Below are 19,469 nucleotides of genomic sequence, written 5' to 3'. Positions count from 1 at the left end.
TCCATGTCATTAAATACAAAGAAAGGCTGTGGAAATGTTCCAGATGAAAAGCAACTGAAGAAACATGACAGCTAGATTCAGTGCCTGACCCCAGACTGGATCCTGTACTGGAAGGGCAAAGTGATATAAAAGATATTATTGTATCATTTAATGGAATTGGAATACAAATGGCAGATCAGTATCAATGTTAAATTTATGGAAGTTGGTAAGTGTACAGTTGACTCTTGAACAATCTGCGGGTAAGAGCGCTGACGCCCCCACAGTAAAAAATCCACCTATAATTTTGACTCCCCTCCCACCCAAACTAAGCTAATGGCCTATTGTTGACTGGAAGCCTTACTGATAACGTACAGTCAACGTATATTTGGTATGTTCTATGTATCCTATGCTGTATTCTTACAATTAAGTAAGCCAAAGCAAAGCAAATGTTATTAAGAAAATCTTAAAGAAGAGCGAATACATTTATTCCATTTGCTGAAAAAAATCCAAACCTGTGCTGTGCTTATAAAGAAGAATATCTTTATTCTCGGGAAATACACCGAGGCCCTCAAGTGGTTCAGGAAAAAGATACACTGTTATTTATACTCTTATTTTTGCAACTTCTCTGTAACTTTGAAATAATTTATTAAAAAAAAAAAAAAAGAGTGAGCTCAAGTCTGGCCTCCTCAGGGAATCCAGACTCCAACAGCCCTTTTCCTGAACTGTGCAGCCTCTGCCTGGGTCTTCTCCCACATGAAATGTTAAGGGATTGACTCCTGTCGCCTTTGCCAATTCAGGGCCTGGTACAGGGGCCAGCCCATCGTACCTACTCAATAAACATTTGTTGAACGAGCAAATGTTCCAAATAATTTGAATGGGAAACCTGTGAAAACTTGCCTTAGTGTCCATAACAGAAGCCAACTGGGGGTCTAAGCGGTCCGCGGCCTCCGAGCCTGCAGGGTCTGTGGCCCAAGCCTCCTGGCCACCTTCTCACAACTTGCCCCGCGGGCCACCTGAGCCACGCCGTGGCCCAGGATGCTGTGGAGTCAGCCCCTCCGGGAAAGCAGGCCCAAGGGCGGTTTATCTCTGCCAAATGAGCTCCGGGCCTCTTCCTTGACTGGGCTTCCGCATGAGCTCATGCCGTAGCCCAGGATGCTGTGGAGTCAGCCCCTCCAGGAAAGCAGACTGGTTCCCACGCAAGGCCCTCTGGGAGCTGCCCTGAACCCTTCTGTGCCACCACTCCCGGAAAGCCTTTCCTGACACCGGCCTTCCTCTGCTTGTCTGAGTCATGTGTCCTCCGCGTGTATCACGTGCAACACTGGTCCCTAACCCCTGCTGCAGTGTGGACCCTGGGCTTTAAATGTTTGCACCCCTGATATGCAGAAGACTGTAAGCTCCTTGAGGGCAGGGACTGGATCACATTCGTCTCATGTTTAGCACAGAAGGTATAACGTCAATCAGCGTTGGATGGGTGCGTGGATGGATGAAAAGAAACCCAGTAACAAGAAATGGGAATCAAATCTGAGTTAAAGGGGCACCCGGGTGGCTCAGTCAGTTAAGCGTCTGCCTTCGGCCCAGGTCACGATCCCAGGCTCCTGGGATCGAGACCTGAGTGGGGCTGCTTGCTCAGCTGTGAGCCCGCTTCTCCCTCTCCTCTTGGCTCGTGCTCTCTCTTGCTATCTCTGTCCCTATCTCTGTCTCTCTCAAATAAATTAAAATAAAATCTTAAAAAAAAAATCTGAGTTAAAGGTTGCACATTGAACTTCAAAGAGGTTTACAGCAGAGAAGTACAGAAGATAGGAACAGAGTTTGTGACAAAAATTATTGGACTTTAAGTGGGGTTACGTTGGCAGGGAAGTGGGAAGGTAATTCAGTGTAACTCCAGGAGTGGGCGATGGGAAACCCGCTGTGTGTTTCACTGGTGTTCTTGAGAGTTGCCGAGTTGCCTATCGGGGTTACTCAGAGGAGTGTGGCATGGAAGGGGTACATTTGTGTGCTGATATCCTTTAGATCGGGAAGCAATGATCACAGTCTTTTTTAAAAGAAACCTTCCTTGTATATATGAACCACCTCTTCTTTATCCATTCATCTGTAGATGGACACCTGGGCTCTTCCCATAGTTTGGCTATTGTGGACGTTGCTGCTAGAAACATCGGGGAGCATGTGCCCCTTCGGATCACTATGTTTTTATCCTTTGGATAAACATCTAGTAGTGCAGTTGCTGGGTCGTAGGGTAGTTCTGTTTTTAAGTTTTTGAGAAAGCTCCATACTGTTTTCCAGAGTGGCTGCACCAGTTTGAACTCCCACCAACAGTGAGGAATTTAAGAAACAAAACAAATGAACAGGGGAAGGGAAGGAAAAATAAAATAAGATGAAAATTGAGAGGGAGCCAAACCATAAGAGATGCTGAAGTCCAGGGAACAAACTGAGGGTTGCTGGAGGGGTGGTGGGGTGGGGGATGGGGTAACTGGGGGATGGGCATTAAGGAGGGCACGTGATGTGATGAGCACCGGGTGTTATATGCAACTGATGAATCACTAAATTCTACCCCTGAAACTAAAAAAGAAGAAGAAGAAGAAAGAAAAAAAACCTTCCTAAATATGCTAAATGTGGAACTGCTCAAGCCAACTGACATATCTGGCAACCCCAAGCCTCCAGTGGTTCATTGTTTTTGACAATGAAACCGTAAGAAAGAGTCTTTGCTACACATAAGTCTACTGTAGTTAGGTTTGTGATCTAATCCCCTGCCTTTTTTTCTTTTACTTTCCTTCAAACTGGGTGTGGTCTTTGGTCTACTACAATGGGCGAGGCTTGTTTTCCTTGGTCTCAGATGTCTCAGACTGGTGTTCTGTTCCAGAGAGCAGGCTCTGCTGGGGACTTTCTGTGAATGATCTCGTTAAACCCTCACAAACCTTGCTTTCCAGGCAAGGACCCTGAGGCCCAGAGGAGGAGAAATGACTTGCCATGGTTATAAAGGTGGTAAAAGAGCGGAGCCTGGATTAGGACGGTGTCTTTCTGACTCCAGATGCAATCACTACACTACAATGACTATGTCTGAGGGTTTTATTTATTTTTTAAAGATTTTATTTATTTATTTGACAGAGAGAGAGAGCGGGAGAGAGAGAGAGATAGGCAGAAGGAGCTGGAGAAGCAGGCTTCCTGCTGAGCAGGGAACCCAACACGGGACTCGATCCCTGGACTCTGGGATCATGACCTGAGCCGAAGGCAGCTGCTTAACCGACTGAGCCACCCAGGCGCCCCTTTCTGCAGTTTTTAAAAAACGTTTTTATTTATTTACTTACTTACTTACTTATTTACAAATTAGGCCATGCCCGGCGTGGAGCCTAATGCGGGGCCTGAACTCACGATCCCAAGATCAAGACCCGAGCCGAGATCAAGAGTCGGATGCTTAACTGACTGAGCCATCCAGGCATGCCTGGTTTTGTTTTTTTAACTGGAAATGTGTTTCAGAGAGAGAGAAAAAAATTCTACTTAGCTTCATGTTCCAGGTTTCTGCATCTCTTACTTCAGACTGCTTTAAAGGCCTACGTCAGCGTGGCCTCCAACACAGTGGCATCAGGCCCTGTGGAAATAGTCAAATTCAGCGTGAAATGCGTTCCCTCCTGGATCCCGGGAGTCTATGTGTTGTTTTCCTTTAACTGGGGTGCCCCGTACCCACAGCTTGCTAGGGCACACTGTTTGCATCGTTTAGACATTTGCTTCCTACCAAGTAAGAGTGATAGTGATATTGCGTACTTTGTTCATTTTCTCTTTACCTGGAAATAAAAATCAGTGGTCATTTCAAGCATTCCCTTCCTGCCAACCCTTAGATGGAATGTAAAAGTAACATGTTTATAAAAATGGGATGATATTAGATAACTTATGATCAGAATATTATAGGTACTCAAGTCCCCATCATTTATTAGAACAACTTTGAAAATGTTCAAGTGAAGTTTGGACCAACTTCATGTACTGTTTTGCAAACTATCATGAACCATATAGTAAAAATAGATGATTTATTTTTTAAAGATTTTATTTTTATCTCCACACCCAACGTGGGGCTCGAACTCAGGACCCCGAGCTCAAATGTCACATGCTCCACCGACCGAGCTGGCCAGGCGCCCCAGAAAAAGAGATTATTTATTTTTATCTACAGTACAATTCACAGTCATTCTGTGCTCCTCGAGTACAGTTTTATCATATACATGTTGTGGACATAAAATATTTTTACAGTATTGCAAATTTATGCTTTATCCAACACCCAGAATTATTTCATGAACTACTTAACCAAGTTACAAGCAGGGGCATTTATTCATTCATTTTTTTCTTCATATAATGAATCAAGGGCCAATTCTATGCCAGGCGCTGTGGTGGACCCTGGAGTCACCATGAGCAAGTGAACAGGACAAGGTCTTGGTTCTCAAAAAGCTCACAGCATAGTAGGAAAAACCTCAACTTTGGTAAGTGCCGTGAAGCTCAATGCAGGGTGCAGTGGGGAGGGGGATGGGGCTTCCAAGCAAACAGCATGCCTGGGTCCCAAGGCAGGAGAGTACGTGTAGCCTTGCTTGGCGGAACTGAGGGTTGGAACCTAAGACATTGAGAGAGGTATTTGCAGGAGATGATGAAGCAGGGGAGTGGAAAAATCAGACTTTTACTTATTTTTTTAAAGATTTTATTTATTTGAGATAGAGCGAGAGCAAGTGAGAGAGAGAGAGAGAGAGTACAGGGGGAGGGGTAGAAGGAGAGGGAGAAGCAGGCTCCCCACTGAGCAAGAAGCCTGACTCAGGGCTTGATCCTAGGACCCTGGGATCATGACCTGAGCTGAAGGCAGCTGCCCAACCGACTGAGCCACCCAGGCACCCCAAATCAGACTTTCATTTGAGAATTCACTTTGGTGGTGCATGGAGAATGAATGAGAGGGAGCAATGGTAGAGGCAGGGAGGCTAGGAGGCTGTTGTTGTATTCTGGGAGAGAGATGAACGGTAGTGGGACTAGGATAGTGGCAGCAGAGATAGAAAGAAGTAGATTAATTTAAAGACTAATAAATAGGGGTGATGTATTTATGCTGGTAGGATTGCACATGGGAGTGAGGACAGTAAGAAGTCAAGCCAGGTTCCTGGCTTGGGAAGCAGGGCAGATGAGGCTGCCATTCACTGGCAAAGTGGACCCCGTTGTGTTGGGGGAAAGATTAGGAGTTCCATTTGGATGCACTGGGCTTGAGGGGACTAACTGCAGGAGGCAGGTCAGGACTAAAGGCATGAAGGTGGTGGTTGAACCCATGAGCTGGCGGGGTTGAGGAGACAGCCCACTGTGAGCATGTAGGACAGGAAGATACGAGGGTAAAGGATGGGACTGGAGTTCTTGGAAAGGACAAGGCGACCTCATGAGGAAGTAGTCTGAGAGGTTGAAGGCAGTTGGCTAGGTGAGGCTGACATGCAGGGGACAGTTCTGGATGGGAGCTCTGGGAGGTGTCTTTTAGTAAGCAGTAGGAAGCATGTGAGCAGAAGAAATAGACTAGAACATGTAGTTTTTGTACCTATAGCATTCCTTCTGATAACAGATATCGTTAGCAACTTGGTTGCCAGAGGCAGAGATAATTGGGAGATATGATGTCCAAAGAAGAAGGTAGGGTGAAGTGCAAGGGCGATGTTTAAATCAGAGCGTGTGAGTATACGAAGACTATAAAAGTTTTGTCCAGGCTGGACATGGATTCCCTTCGCAGGAACCCTACTAAACGGGTAATGCCTCTTCCCACCCCCGCCCCCATGTCTCACCCGGGCGAGCTGGGCAAGTACAACTGTTCCCCAAAGTGGGCACTCAGGTACCGTGAGGGAGGGAAAATCATGACCCGTGGATTGTCTCTTCTCTGTGGACTGGGCCAGGCCCTCTTCTCAGCTGGACCTGGGGTCCTGACCTTCCTAAGGGAGCCCCATACCTATGAGAATCTCATGACCAATGTCTCCTTGCTGCCATGCCCCTGCCCCACTTCCTTCAAGTGTCCCGTGCACTGAGGACATATCCAGGAGTCCCTGAATCAAGCAATGTCACCTCTGCTCATACCAAAGTTCTCTCGTTGAAGACGGTATGCAGCCAAGCAAGTTCAACTAGCATGATTTCAGCCTGGTGTTAGCAATTCATGCTAGGACATCTTCAAAGTCACTCAGTCCGGGAGGGGCTGTGTGGTCCACAGGACCAAAGAGCAGGGCCGGTGGGCAGAGTGGACCCCCCCCATTCCCCTTTCCTATTCCTACAGTAATATTTTCCTGCTTGAACCTAGGTGTTTGCTTTAAGCAACGAACTCTACCAATAAAAATGAACAAGCCACTCCGGGTTTCTTGGAGGTGACCAAGAATAGCTCTGTTGGCTTCGGTGGAAGAACAGGGGACCAGTACTTCTCCCCAGTTTGTCCCAGCTCCATTGCCTCTCACCCAAGGTAGAACCACCTAGCCAGCTATGAAAAAGATCAGCAACTGCTTCTCATTGAAGGCCCTCCCTCCAGCCTCGCTTAGCCGTGATTAATCAAGAACAAAAAGTCTCTTTTTCATCCCCTGCAGCCTTTCCAGAGCAGGCTGGAAATAAAGACCCAGATTGCTTTTCACCGAACGAGCTTCACGTCAATCCATCAAAGCCTATCGGAGACTGCCAGGCAGGGTGCGGTCGCCAAGATATTTAGTGGTGCAAGAAGCTTGAGAACCGAGTTTATGAACCCCTCACCAAGGTTGGGAAGAACCCTTCCGAACAATTCCTCCTCCACCCTTCCCGCCCAGCCTGGCCGAGGGCTTTAGGTGCTAGATGACAACAATAACATTAAGGGCACTTTATTATTCAAAAAATAAATAACAAGATCATCACCAGTTCACTCTGGAAACAAGGGAGACTGCAGGTAGATACGAGAGATTTCCTTTAAATACAGTCATTTCGGGAGGAGGAGTGGGCAGCCTCAGAGCTTCCGCCTCTGCTCTCCCCTCCCGCCTACAGTGCTGGAGACGCGACAGGGTTGAAATAAGATAACCGATTAGCAACAGCCTGGCTGTGTGTGTCTGGGGGGCGGGGCGGCGGAGGAGGGAGAGGATGAGAGTCAGGGTGGCTGGTGGGGGCAGGGTTTTTCAGTTCTCCGCTGCATCAGACTTTCTAGAGCCTGCCCCCTCCATCAGGGCCGCGGGGACCCAGGGCTGAGGCTCCCCGTCGCCCTTCCGCGTCTTCGCTGGGAAATCAAATACATTATCCACGGAAAGACACTGCATGCAAAGAAACGAAATGAAACTTGACTAATGATCTGCCGTTTACTCACAATTCCATCTGCGCATAATGGTCTCGTCTTTTCATGGGACTCTCTGGATGCCCGCAGCCCTACATGCCTGGGGGTGTACAATAAATAGTTCTCCACGAGGAGGGTCCTAGGGTTATAAATAGGCAGTTCAACAGGGGGTGGCCTTAACTGCTTTGCTGTATTACGAAGGCCACCAGCATGAGCTCAGCCGCAGCCTGCGAGGGGCCACTGTTCAGAGTTTGAGTAAGCCGAAAGACGTGAAGCCCGTCCCGTGGCTCACTTGGCTTGGATCAGTCACGTTGACGAACACCGAAGCACCTGGATGCAATTCAAATACTCCTCCCAAGTGGATGGATTGTTGCCCGCAAGGTTTGGAGGAGCTGCGGGTGTTTGCAGCCCTGAGTAAGACTCGCTTGGATCCGCTCGGGGAATTCAGGCAGAGGCTAGCTATAAACGGAGCTTGACTCGAAGTTTCCCGATTGGAACAGAAGGTGACTTGGGCATAGATGTAATAGAGTCCTTGTCTTTTCACGGCCAGCTCTTTCCCATTTTCGAGGGTTACCAGGTTGCTGCTTATGGTGTAGTATCCTTTCGGGGCCCACTGGAGAACTGTAACGGAGAGGGGGAGTTCGTGGTGAGGTGAGGCATGCATGGCTCCCATTCCTCCAGAACAGAGAGTCTAAGGTTCGATACCAGCTTCATACACGCGTGATCGTTGGGGGCTGACCGATCGGCAGGGGCTTCACAGTCGGATGGAGCTGGGCTCCAATCCAGACTTCAGTCAAGCTCGCGCCAAGACCCTCAATCGCCCTGAGCTTTTAGTTTCTCATCTGTAACACGGGGCTAGTATTACAGAGTCTCTCAGAGACTTGTTTTGAAGATTAAATACAGCAACCGGGCACAGTGAGTTTCCTTCTTCCTTTAGAGCGTTTAGAGCCAATTTGCCCTTGAACTTCAAGTGTGAGTGATTTCAAAATTCCATGGCCTGAACTATGCACACTTATAAGACATTTGGACAAAATCCTTGCTGATATGAACACCACTATCTCGCCTTCCTTGGATCTTACAAAGTCAAAGAGTTGCCGGTCTATGCAGCTCAGCCTCAGCTGACAAAAAGAAAGACCCCATTTCTTCCTACCTGCGCATGCTGTCGCAAACCCGACCTGCCTCCCACAGCAAGGACTAAAATTAGGCAAGGAAGTATGAAAATGAACCTGTCATTTCACTGTGTGTTTTGATCTTCCATTGTAGTGGGCGCCACCAACTTGAAAGTACCTGTGTTCTTGTGGCTAAACCTGAGTACCCACCAACGGTGTGCCATTTTCTCGGTGGAGATGTTGAGTGGGTTCAAAGTAGTGTGTGCACCCGATTTCAAATCTCAGCTCCCACAGCCAGCTAGACTGCCGGGCGTGGGGGTTGGGGAGAAGTGAAAGTATCGATCATTTGCTTCCTTGAGCCCTTTTTAAAAATTCCTGTTTGGCGATCTATCAGGGTGTGAGATTCAAGCTGTTAAGATTCATCCTTTAGTAACAGGAAAGGCATCCTGAAATGTCTGACATGTCTTGGCCCTCCGGACCACTCCAGAAATGACACTTCCTTATGATGTTTTCACTTTCAGGCCATTTGAGAAGCCAAGGGCAGGTTCTCTTTCAGTCCACTAGGATTATCTCTGTAAATCCTTACCTAATCTTTGTCCTTGCTGTGGGGTGCAGGTCAAGCTTGTGGCAGCATGACCAGGCAGGAGTGGGGGGGTTAGGACTGGGGGGTGGTGAGGGATGTTGTTGTCTTCACACCTGATCCCCTGCGGACCTCCTGTGAGGCGGACCGAAATATGCCGGGACCATATCAATCTTGGACTCTTTGGCAGAATCTGAGGCCATGAAATCTATCCAAGGGCAAGGATTTCTGCGCCGGTGGGCAAAGACCAGCGGGAAGCTACTCTTCTAAGTGGTGTCTCTGTTGAGGTCATGCAATCCGGGTGTGCAAGTGTCATGTGGACCACCACCCCGGACAAGCCACCGCAGCTGGGGTGTTCTCCCATAAGTGTATTTTCTGAGAATGGCTACCTGGCAGGATTATTAAATATGGTAGGAATAACTGGTATTAATGAAGGGCTTTCTGCGACTCTTCTGACATCTAAACTATAGTGAAGGAAGCTGAGTAACGGCACCTTACATTTGTCTACCACATGACAGTAGGACCTTCTTCCACATCAGCTGATTTGAGGCTGAGGGTGACCCTGTGAAGTAAGTGAGGTGGGACACGGCAGGAAAGGGACTTGCCCGAGGTCACCTAGCAAGTGGTAGTCACGGTTCTAGAATCTCAGTTCAAAAACTTCCTATCCAGTGCTCTTCCTTCCGTATCATGATCCGTGATAACCATGTATGTGTTACGCTCACTGAGAAGCCCAAGCCGCCTCAGAGATGAAGTGGTATCTCCTCTTCTCTCTCTTTGTCTCTGTCTCTGTCTATCTCTCTCATTGTATGTGTGTTTCACTCACACACACAGACACACACACACACGCACTGTTTAGAACTCCTTTCTGGAACACTGTGCTAAATTTTTCCAAGACTGCTCTGATGCCCTCAGACTGCATTTATCTAGCGAGGGGGTTTCGTGCTCGCGGGCATGTTTCCATCCATTTATCAGATGCGACACATTCTCCAGCACCAGCTCTCTCAAGGTACGGGTTTGGGAAAAAAGATCTAAGAGCTAGAATGATGGCAGAACGTATATGGAAATAAACTTATTCAGAGTTGAAAAGATTACAGTATGTCGTCTGCTGTTACTTCATTGGAAAATCTAACGTCCTGGCACCTATTGATCTTTGCAGAATGATTTTACCTTTAATTTCCCTGAGGTTGGCCCCCGTGAGGCTGGGGTTAATCATACAGGGATTGACAGATGGCAGGAAGTACCCCCTGAGGCCCATTTACCCACAGCGAAGAGGGGTTAGCATGAGGGATGCTCCCAGCCAGGAGGTCACTACCTGCCATCTCTTCTATGTTCTCAGAATAATGGTCCCTCTACCCAGCAATTCATCATTTAGAATCGGCCATTGAGCAAGAACATAATGAGAACATCGGGATTGCTTCCCACCTCCTTTTGTCCCTTCAAGTCCCATCTGTGCATCTGAGCGCACTTTGAAGACAAAGGATAGCATATGAGAGGTGTATGGGTGGGTTGGTAAATTGGGCCCCAGAGGAAGAGAGGAGCCTGGTCATTAGGCTGTCCTGCTTGCGAATCCCAGCCTTCCCACCCAGGTGACCAGCTCGGAGGCTTTGGACTTACCGGACACTGCATTGCTACTGGCCTCACTTATGACGTGGGCTGCAATTTGAGGGTCCTGATCACCTGAAATGAAACCAAAAGCCAACTGTCAGGCCAAAGCAATACCATACAGCCCACAGAACTATCTGGTCTAGTCCTATAGCTATGTCATAGAGACAGGGCGGAAGTAGGTTACACAAAAGGAAGAGTACAACGGTCCGAAATCCCTGTCACAGGGGAAAGCTGGCTTCTAGAATCTGAACAACTCAATTGGCTATTTGCATTGATCCCATTCTTCTAATGGTCGTTCAGTACCTGACTCCACTTCACCTAGATTGACGCAGGCTAAAACTCCTGGTCTTGGTGAAACGTATTTTGAATCTTGCTGTTAGAAACAGCTCCTGGGGGCGCCTGGGTGGCTCAGTTGGTTGAGTGACTGCCTTCGGCTGAGGTCATGATCCTGGAGTCCCTGGATCGAGTCCCGCATCGGGCTCCCTGCTCGGCAGGGAGTCTGCTTCTCCCTCTGACCCTCTCCCCTCTCATGTGCTCTCTCTCTCTCTCTCAAATAAATAAATAAAATCTTAAAAAAAAAAAAAAAAGAAAGAAACAGCCCCTGGCCATTGGGAACCTCACTGGGCCCCAAGGGGGTGTCTGCACACTTAGCCGGTATGACGCCAACAGTGTCCGACGCAGTCAAGCAACCGGCCAAACTATTGTACCTCATGTAAAAACCTGGCTCTTTAATTCGATGTGCCGATATCTCATGTGCGGAGACTGTGTGGAAGTTCGTAGGTGCCCTATAAATATTGAATCAAATTGCATGACCTCGCTAACCGGTCGTGTTGTTGATCCTTTTCCTGAAGACTGCAACACCCACGGGCCCCATTTCCTCAAATTTCACTGTAAGTCACAGACAACATGGTACCACTCAACGCATCTTACAGTCATTCTGAAGACAAAAACTTCATGGAGATCAGATGGCCCATTGCATCCAGAGCAACAGTTAAAGCAAGCTCTGAGGACTCTCTTTGCCTCAGAAAATAGTATCCGTATCTCTGTACGGATACATTTCTTTTATGTATTAATAAGCCATAGCATCGTTTTCACTGACGTTGTGAATGACACTCGTCTGCCAACACTCCATCTCTCCCATGCTCAGCTGCTCGCTCACTCCAGGCATTATTATTGTGTTTGGGGTGCTAAATTCCAGGAGGCACAGGGAAAGGAGAAGCCCCGGAAAGGGTCATGGGAGGAACAGTAGAAGACACTGGGGAGGTTTAGCCTGGAGAAGAAAAGGCTGGGGGGCCATGGTTGCTGTTTTCAACATCTGGACAGCTGCTGCCTAGAAGAATTCTACTTTGCTTAGTATGGCCCCAAAGAGCAGAACTGGGTCCAGTGAGTGGAGATTATAGGAACAAATTTCAACTCCAGAGGAGGAAAGACTTCTCTCTGAGTAGTACAGTAATCTTATTATAATTACTAGAGCCATTCAAAGTTGGACCAGGATGATGAATGAGCTAGAAGGTGCCTAGGCGTGTTGGATCAGAGGCCAGATGGTTGTGAAAGAGATCCGTGCTCTGTGGGTGACGCTGCGTTTGAGAACCCTTCCTTCCAGTCAAGATCCCTTCCAACCCTGAGATGTTGGAGGTGTTCTGACATGGAGAACAGGGCAAAGAATGGAATGTTGTCACACAGAATCATTCCTTGATCGCAGACACTCCACTGGCCAAGGTTCCCCACCCAAAGCTATTATCACCGGGCGATGAATGCCAGCGATGACTTTCTTGTCATCTTATCCTCTGTGGGTGGCACCAGGCTGTGTGGTTGCTTTGATGAAGATATTGAAAACAGTGGCATTTCTTCATCCTTGGTATGGTCAGCATCAAAGGAACACAGCCTTGCCCATACATGTGCACAGACAAAGCCTTTCCAAATCACAGGTGTCAGAGAAGGTGTCCATTTGGCCATTGTAGTCCTGTTTTATTTCCAGGGCTAAGAGTTCCCTAATTCTAACAACTGGGTTGTTCAGTGTGATCAGCCTAAAACTTCCTTTTAGGTTTTAAGTATTCACAAAAACTGATAAATAGCAACCTACCTTTTTGCATCGCAACGCTTTCTTCTTTCTTCACTTCTTTGTTTAGCATTATCTCCTAAAATAAGAATCAGTGCAAAAGGTCATTTTGACAGGAAATCTGGTGTGGGGTTTTAGAGGTATCATTCATTTGGCATCTGTCATGACTCTATTGCCTCTTCCTGGTGAGGATTATCACATGGACTTAGATCCTGTCATTAATTCCATCATAGCGATTGGGAGCCCGTGGCTCTGACAGATGAGCTGACAGCCCAGAAAGCCCAGGGGTGAGCCTGGAGGCAGGATCGGGGCCCTATTATCTCCACTGCAGTGCTCTCTCCAGACCAGAGGCTGTGACGCTGACCCTTCCTATGACCCCAGTCTCCCTGCCTTTGACGGGTATTGACAAATAATGCTGAATGGGGAGACGTTTCTACCTTGGGAACTGGTATATAGAATATTATTAAACATAAAGCAAGGCGTGTATCTATTAGAATAAAATTGATCTGAAATCTCTTAGGAAAAGGTAATAGTACGTTTGACCTTGGGAAGAAACTCCAGACTACGAAGAGACCCTCAGGCATTTTTTATTGTCTTGTCCCTGTCAAGGGGATGAGGAGATTCTCTTACAGTTGGTCGCATTGTGGAGCCTGTATATATTTAGAATAATCAGCATATAGGAAACCCAGGTAATCTCCCAATGATGCTGGTGTTCAAAGGCAAATGCAACACTTCTTAAGTGGTTTCTTTTCACTTAGCAACTGGGGAAGTTCACGGGCATGGCCCTCAACACAAGCAGGAAGGGAATCAGGGCTACGGCTGCCATTTTAAAGATACTGAATACAAGGCCTCGAGGGCTTAGCAGGCTGGCGCGAGGTCACCCAAGAGTCTGAGGCTGAAGCCAAGAGCAGAAACTCTGAGATCACGTTCAGAGGCCAGCTTAGCTCACGCCGTCACTCTGGGCTCTAAATACAGCAGTATTTTCCCCTCTGATAACCAAAGTCTTGCGCGCCTTCCCATTACTGGACTCCATTTCCTACAGGGCCCTTCCTTTCCTTCCTTCCCCAAAAGCAATTAGGGTCGGGACTGTCGAGCGTCCCTGGTAGGCTCAGCTCGGTTGCCAGATGTGAGGGTGAAAGTCACGGAGCCCTACTGGGGAGCCTGCGCCTCAAAAAGCTCGCAGGGGCCACAGGCCTTCAAGTTTCCACTTGAGCTGAGAAAGTGCGGCGACAGGAAAATGTTTGTGAGACAGCCAGTAAACAAATGAGTATTTAGTGTCTTCTCAAAAATGGAGTGTGATGATCGAGGTTGAGATACTTTTAGGCTACGTGGTTGCACTGGTGTCGGGGTTTGGCCAAGATGAAAACGTGAAGTCAGCAAAGTTTGTCTTTTATGTGCCCAGCCTTGCCTTTCTGTGAACTTTCCCTCAGCCACACTCCCCAGAGCCCTTTTTTTCTCCCCTTCCTTCACTCCCCACCTCGACTGAAGGACTTTTCAAAGTTGACTTTCAGAAAACCCTCAGATTAGTGATTTCTCTCTTACTGGGAAGTCTATGCGGCAGGTATGGACAGGTTGACCTTTACCTTGAAAAGGAAATGCTTTGACCCCCATCAAAGACATCTCAGGCCCCGGGGGAGGGGGGCAGACGACCCTGGAACTGACCAGGCTAGCGGGGTGGCGTGATTTTACCGTGACATTACACTCTTCAAGACGCTGCCTGCGCTTACCGGAGCATAAGCCCCAAATTCCATCTTCCCCTCAAAGTGACAGCTTGGTACTACCTGCCTCAGGAGCTAATGAGTTACTCGTCACTAGAGCTGTCCCAACAGAGCGTGGTGACCACTCGGTGGGGGCTGTGGGGAGAGGACTGAAGTCCTGGGTTGATCATTGGATCCGGTGACTTCTAAGACCCCTTCAAGCCCTATGATTTGGAACACCCACATTCAAGCCTTTGGTTGTCCTGGCCCAGGCAGACCGTGAAGCCCAGAAAGAAAGCCCTGCTAACACTCACTGAGAAGATGAAAATCCAATTTGGGGTTACTCTGCAGGTGGCCGGCTGGATTAAAAAAAAAAAAAAAAAAGTCGTCCAAAATATTGTTTAGAATGGGAAATTTAGGAGAATGGACATTGGAAAGAGGGTCAGTCTTCGGGGCAGGACTGAGAAGCCGGAGGACTCTGTGACACATGGCACTGACTAGGATCCCGCCCCTGTGGCAGTAGAAGCGAGGGGCTTCCTCTGCCTTACGTCAGGAGCCCTGGTTGACAGGCCTGAGAAGGTCTGCCTTTCTAGAATATGGAAATTTGGGTAGCTGATTTGGGAAGTTTTACGTATCTGACCTGAAATAAAGCCATTAGAAATTGGCCGTTGAACAGTAAGACTCTCAGTAAGAAAGAGAGAGGAGGGGGAAAACCAGCAGCACTCTCGCTGCAAGGCTGATCATATAATCACACAACGTCAGGGCAGATAACCTCAGCCCTCTCATTTATAGATGAGAAAACAGGCCCGGGGACATGAGGCCGTTTGCCCGAGGTCGCATGGCCAAGGACATTAAATATCCAATAAATATTTAGATTAATAACTGTAGTTCTGGAAGTGGCTTTCTTCACATTTAAATTTGCAACACCTCCCAATACCCTAGAGTACTGGCCAGAATCCTCGGACAACCAGAGAAGCTCAACTCATTTCCAAGCTTGGCCAATGAAGAGGAGTCTTCATCTGGAACCTAGATGAGTGTAAAGAATGCAAAAGCCAGCAGCAGATTTGGGCTGCACTCTGATTCTTGTAGGTGACCCAGGACGAGGCTGTTAGCGTCTTTACCGTAGGAGGACGGGAATAAGCTCAGAAATAAGATCTTAAGCCCTTTACTCCCAGGTTAAATGATAACATTATTTATATGCGAGAACTAACTGCTGTTGGTTTATCCAGATTACCCGCCCCCCCCACCCCGCCTCCTATTCATGACCCCAAAGTGAGCTGAGGGCCAAGGGTATTCTACTCAGTGTTCTGAGAGGGGAAACAAGCAGAAAGACTGATGTTCTGCTTCAGGAGAAAGAGCTTCTAGACTCCTTGTCCGTGACGATGGAATTCATGTTGTAAGTGCATCCTCAGTAAACACTCTAAGACTTCTTGTTTGCAGTACCTATTCCAGGCCCCAGAGACTGCAGTGACTCCTCGCTGGGGCCTCTGTCCACCTCAGGGCTTGGCCGGCCCTACAGTGGACTGGCTTCATGAGCAAGTGGTGTTCTGTGGGGTCTGATTTGAGTGGCACTGAGAAAGTCCATCCCCCTTTCCCCACAATAAAAGGGAAAGATCTCGCTTTCATGGCACCTGAAACTCTGTCACGAGAGAAGCGTTCGTTTGTGTGTGAGAGCCCCAGCCTTCAGAGGTCCCTACTACCCTCAGTGAGGGCAGGCCCGTACCCTGTGGCCGGCCAGTGATTCTCGCTCCCCTGGGAAATGGGGACCGGACCATGGGTCCGCAGTGACAAGGCAGCAAGGTTTGGATGGAAAGATAGGGAAATGCCAAGGGCCAAACTCGGTGTGTTTCATAATGTTCAGAGGGGCAGCTGCGTGTAGTATCCCCAAGAGAGGCTCTCTTATTCCTCTCAAGAACATTCCTACGAATGTGCACACTTCCAATTTCCCTTTCCCTTTCACATGGGATTTTGGTTTCATTTTTCCTTTTTTTTTTTTATTGGATACATATACCCATGTATATACGTACGCACATATGTACCTATGTCTACAGAACTTCTACATCGTCAGCGTTCATTTCCTGACCTAGCAAAAGCAGTAAAACATTTCAACGACCCTTTCACCAACAACTGAGCTCCTTACCTTGAGAAAGGCTTCAAACCGGCTTTTAATTTCCTCACAGTTCAGTAAGGACAAGGACCCCTCTCCTTTGTTGCATTTCTGTAACGTTTTCATGAACACAAAATCTTCGTAAAGATTCCTTTCATCTTCTATCTATTTGTGAAATAACATGGACATGAGAAACATAATTCTGGAGAAGGCGGCTACTGATGTCTGTCCCTGCAATCACTTCCATGGCATCAGTAACAGGAGGAGGATTTTGCAGATATAAATGGGGGATAAAAGTTATTATACCGGATTATCGTTATTTGGTATCAGCCATTAAAAAATTGACAAAAGCCAGCAATTAAAATGTCCTATTACCCGAAACTCTAGGTAGAAATCACAGCTATTCTAAAAAAATTTCATTACAAAGTGTACATTTTGCCCATGTGTTATAGCAGCAATATTCGAGAATGATCATACTCGTCATTGCTCTGTAGTGATCGGTCATTGTGAACCCAGCGTCTAAAATCATTTTCCACTGAGCTCATTTGCCCACTTCATTTTAGTTGGTGCTGCAGTGTGTTATAAAAAGAAGTTAATTTGCAATGTGTGTCAATTAACTAGAGTTCTAATTACATCTCTCTCTTTTTAACTTTAGTATTTGTGGAAAACATTTGCATTTTTAAGGAAACCATCTTTCATTCCCAAAGTTAACGAGAGAGGTTTTATTTTCCAATGTCTTAGAATAATTAAATGTATGGAATTCACTTGTATAATCAACTGATTCTGGACCATTTTCTTGTTTTAAAATGAAATTTTTAAATTCAAAACAAGATCCACCTAGCCAGTGGCTTCCACTGTCATTAAGAACACACCTCAATGCTTTGGTAGATGTGGTCACCGCGTCCCCCCATAGAGGCTAGGCTTAGGTCCAGGCATTTAATTGACAGAGCCCACCAGGCCAAACACAAACAAACAACCAGACCCAGAACCCTGCTCTTTACTCAACTAAAATCAGAGTAACCCAGTGAATTGCCCCAACCATCACTGCCCCTCCTTATCCTGATGAAAAACTTCATGGCGTTAATTCTAGGATGGGATCCCAATAGAGGGCATTCAAACATCCCTGAGAAAATGCAGTCTCCAGATGTTGTACAGCCACAATCCCCACGTCCAGACTTACAGGAACAGTCAGATAATTCATCAAATTTCTCCTTTTCATATATGATTGATGTTCTGTCAGTTACAGCCAATAATGCCCCTCAGTGGAAATGGGTAAACACACTGAAACAGGATAAATCCCGACAGGTATTTTGTCCTAAGGATGCAAAACTACCTCCTAAATTACTCTACGTTTTGTTCCTGTAAGTCCAGCCACTTGAGAATGTAAAACATCTCAGAGGGAAACTGAGCAGCTTGCAACTACAATCAGTGTTTGAAGAGTTATAGAGAGAATGCCGCTTTTACTCTAAGACTGCAAATTCCGGACTTATCCGTGTCTGTGCTCATCTGAAACACTAGGAAGTTTCAGATCAAATTCATACTCTTCTTCTTAGCAGTTAAAAAAAAAAGGCGTCTCCATCAGAAAAACGAGTTTACTTCTTAAACAGAACTTTAGCAAAGAATTATAGCTAATGCCCACCTAGTGCTCACTTTGCGCAGGGTTCCGCTCTAATCTTGCTATGAGGCTAAATTCATTTAATCTACGAGGTGGGTACTATTATCTTCCCCGTTTCTCAGATGTGGAAGCTGAGGCACAGAAATATAAAATAACTTGCCCAGGATCGCAGAGCTAATAGGGGGCAGAGTCAGGATTGGAACCGAGGCAGTCTGACTCCAGAGCCCGAGCTCTCGACCCCAGACCAGAGCAGGAGACCTTACTAACTAGATGACAAGCATTATGCCACGAGACCATTTTGGCTATGTGAACTCCCACCACTGTCCATCATCTGGGTAGACCTAAAACCAATCAACCCGCAAATCAGTGAGGACCCCCAACTTGAGTTAACAAGGGCTCCTGGTTCAGCTTACCTTGTCCAATCTTCTGTGAAGATACACAGCAAAGAGTGCTGACCCAATCATCTGGGTGATGAGAAAAACAGTAAGTAAATACATAAAAATTTTCATACTGGCGGGTGGTCCGGTGGCCACAGATCGGGGAGCGGTTTGGCTATATGTTTCGATCATGCTGTGTTAGAGTTGAAATGCTATCTTCAGACCGAGAAGGTGGCAGAGGCAGCATGTGAACACTGTCAAAGTGGCCACCTTACTCAGGATTAGTTAAGAGCACACAATCGTTGCAGCCCACACTTCCTGGAAAATGTGCTTCGTAGTCTTCTCTCCCAGCAAAAAAAAAAAAGTTACGTAAAGGTTTTGTGTGTTTTTTTTTTAATTATACCCATATCATTCACTTCCAGGCTTTCCCTTTTGTTAGTAAAGAAGAAACAAGTCTCTTCTTCCATACATTCATTCTTGCCTTGAAATGTCATAGACTTCTTAACAGAGAATGGCGATATTTTCCTATTGCTAGTTTTCTGGGTTCACCAGTTTCAAGGAAAGTGACAAATGTGTCCACCAGCAATTTCAGTCTTAATAATACAAACCGGGAACCTGGCATATGGGGAAAGAAACGAATGTCAACAAAAGTTTGGATTGATTTTTATGACTGGTATACCCCCAGCCAGTTGCTTCTTAAGACTTCTTTAATCTTCAAACCCAATGAAATCCCAGCAGCTTTTCAAGTCTACATGGTACGAAGCAAAAAGGAGTGCTGACAGTTATTTAAAAAAAACATTTAGCTGGACAGGTAATTGAAAGAACATAAATTTCTCAAGGGTCAAGAGAAGGAGGGTCTTGAAGGAAACGGGCCCAAAACCCTGGGATCGAGGTTAAAGTCTGAATCTTCGCTTGACTTGGCCAAATTGCTTGTCTACACCATTCCAGTCTGTCAGGTAACTCCTGATGCTGATGTAATGGCTCGGAATAGAGAGAACAGGCTCCAGTTAAGAGACCTGAATTCTAGTCTTGTTCTACCACCAAATGGCTATGGACCTCAGGCAAATCACTATAGGCTGCTGC

General features: G+C 46.8%; 1 protein-coding gene across 1 annotated transcript; it reads right to left on the bottom strand.

Annotated features, from left to right (window-relative positions):
* Positions 1–6,811: 6,811 nt before the first annotated feature.
* On the bottom strand, positions 6,812–18,663 carry CD40LG (CD40 ligand). Its single transcript, XM_035006543.1, has 5 exons — positions 18,423–18,663; positions 16,428–16,559; positions 12,615–12,669; positions 10,541–10,603; positions 6,812–7,858 (listed from the first exon to the last, which is right to left on the bottom strand). Exons 1-5 carry the CDS (start codon positions 18,576–18,578, stop codon positions 7,482–7,484), a joined length of 783 nt encoding a protein of 260 aa, XP_034862434.1. The 5' UTR covers positions 18,579–18,663; the 3' UTR covers positions 6,812–7,481.
* Between the last annotated feature and the right edge of the window lie 806 nt (positions 18,664–19,469).

The sequence above is a fragment of the Mirounga leonina genome, unplaced genomic scaffold (genome assembly GCF_011800145.1).
Source record: "Mirounga leonina isolate KUSES-001 unplaced genomic scaffold, KU_Mleo_1.0 Mir_101664, whole genome shotgun sequence".
Classification (NCBI taxonomy): domain Eukaryota; kingdom Metazoa; phylum Chordata; class Mammalia; order Carnivora; family Phocidae; genus Mirounga; species Mirounga leonina.
Note: the sequence above shows the minus strand (reverse complement) of the source record. Positions and strands in the feature narration are given on the sequence as shown.

Excerpts from the sequence above, each read along its gene's own strand:
- CD40LG (XM_035006543.1), bottom strand. The coding sequence starts at position 18,578 with ATGATCGAAACATATAGCCAAACCGCTCCCCGATCTGTGGCCACCGGA. Across the intron at positions 12,670-16,427 it reads GGTTTGAAGCCTTTCTCAAG|GAGATAATGCTAAACAAAGA; the intron begins GTAAGGAGCTCA and ends TTCTTATTTTAG. Across the intron at positions 10,604-12,614 it reads AAGCGTTGCGATGCAAAAAG|GTGATCAGGACCCTCAAATT; the intron begins GTAGGTTGCTAT and ends GTTTCATTTCAG.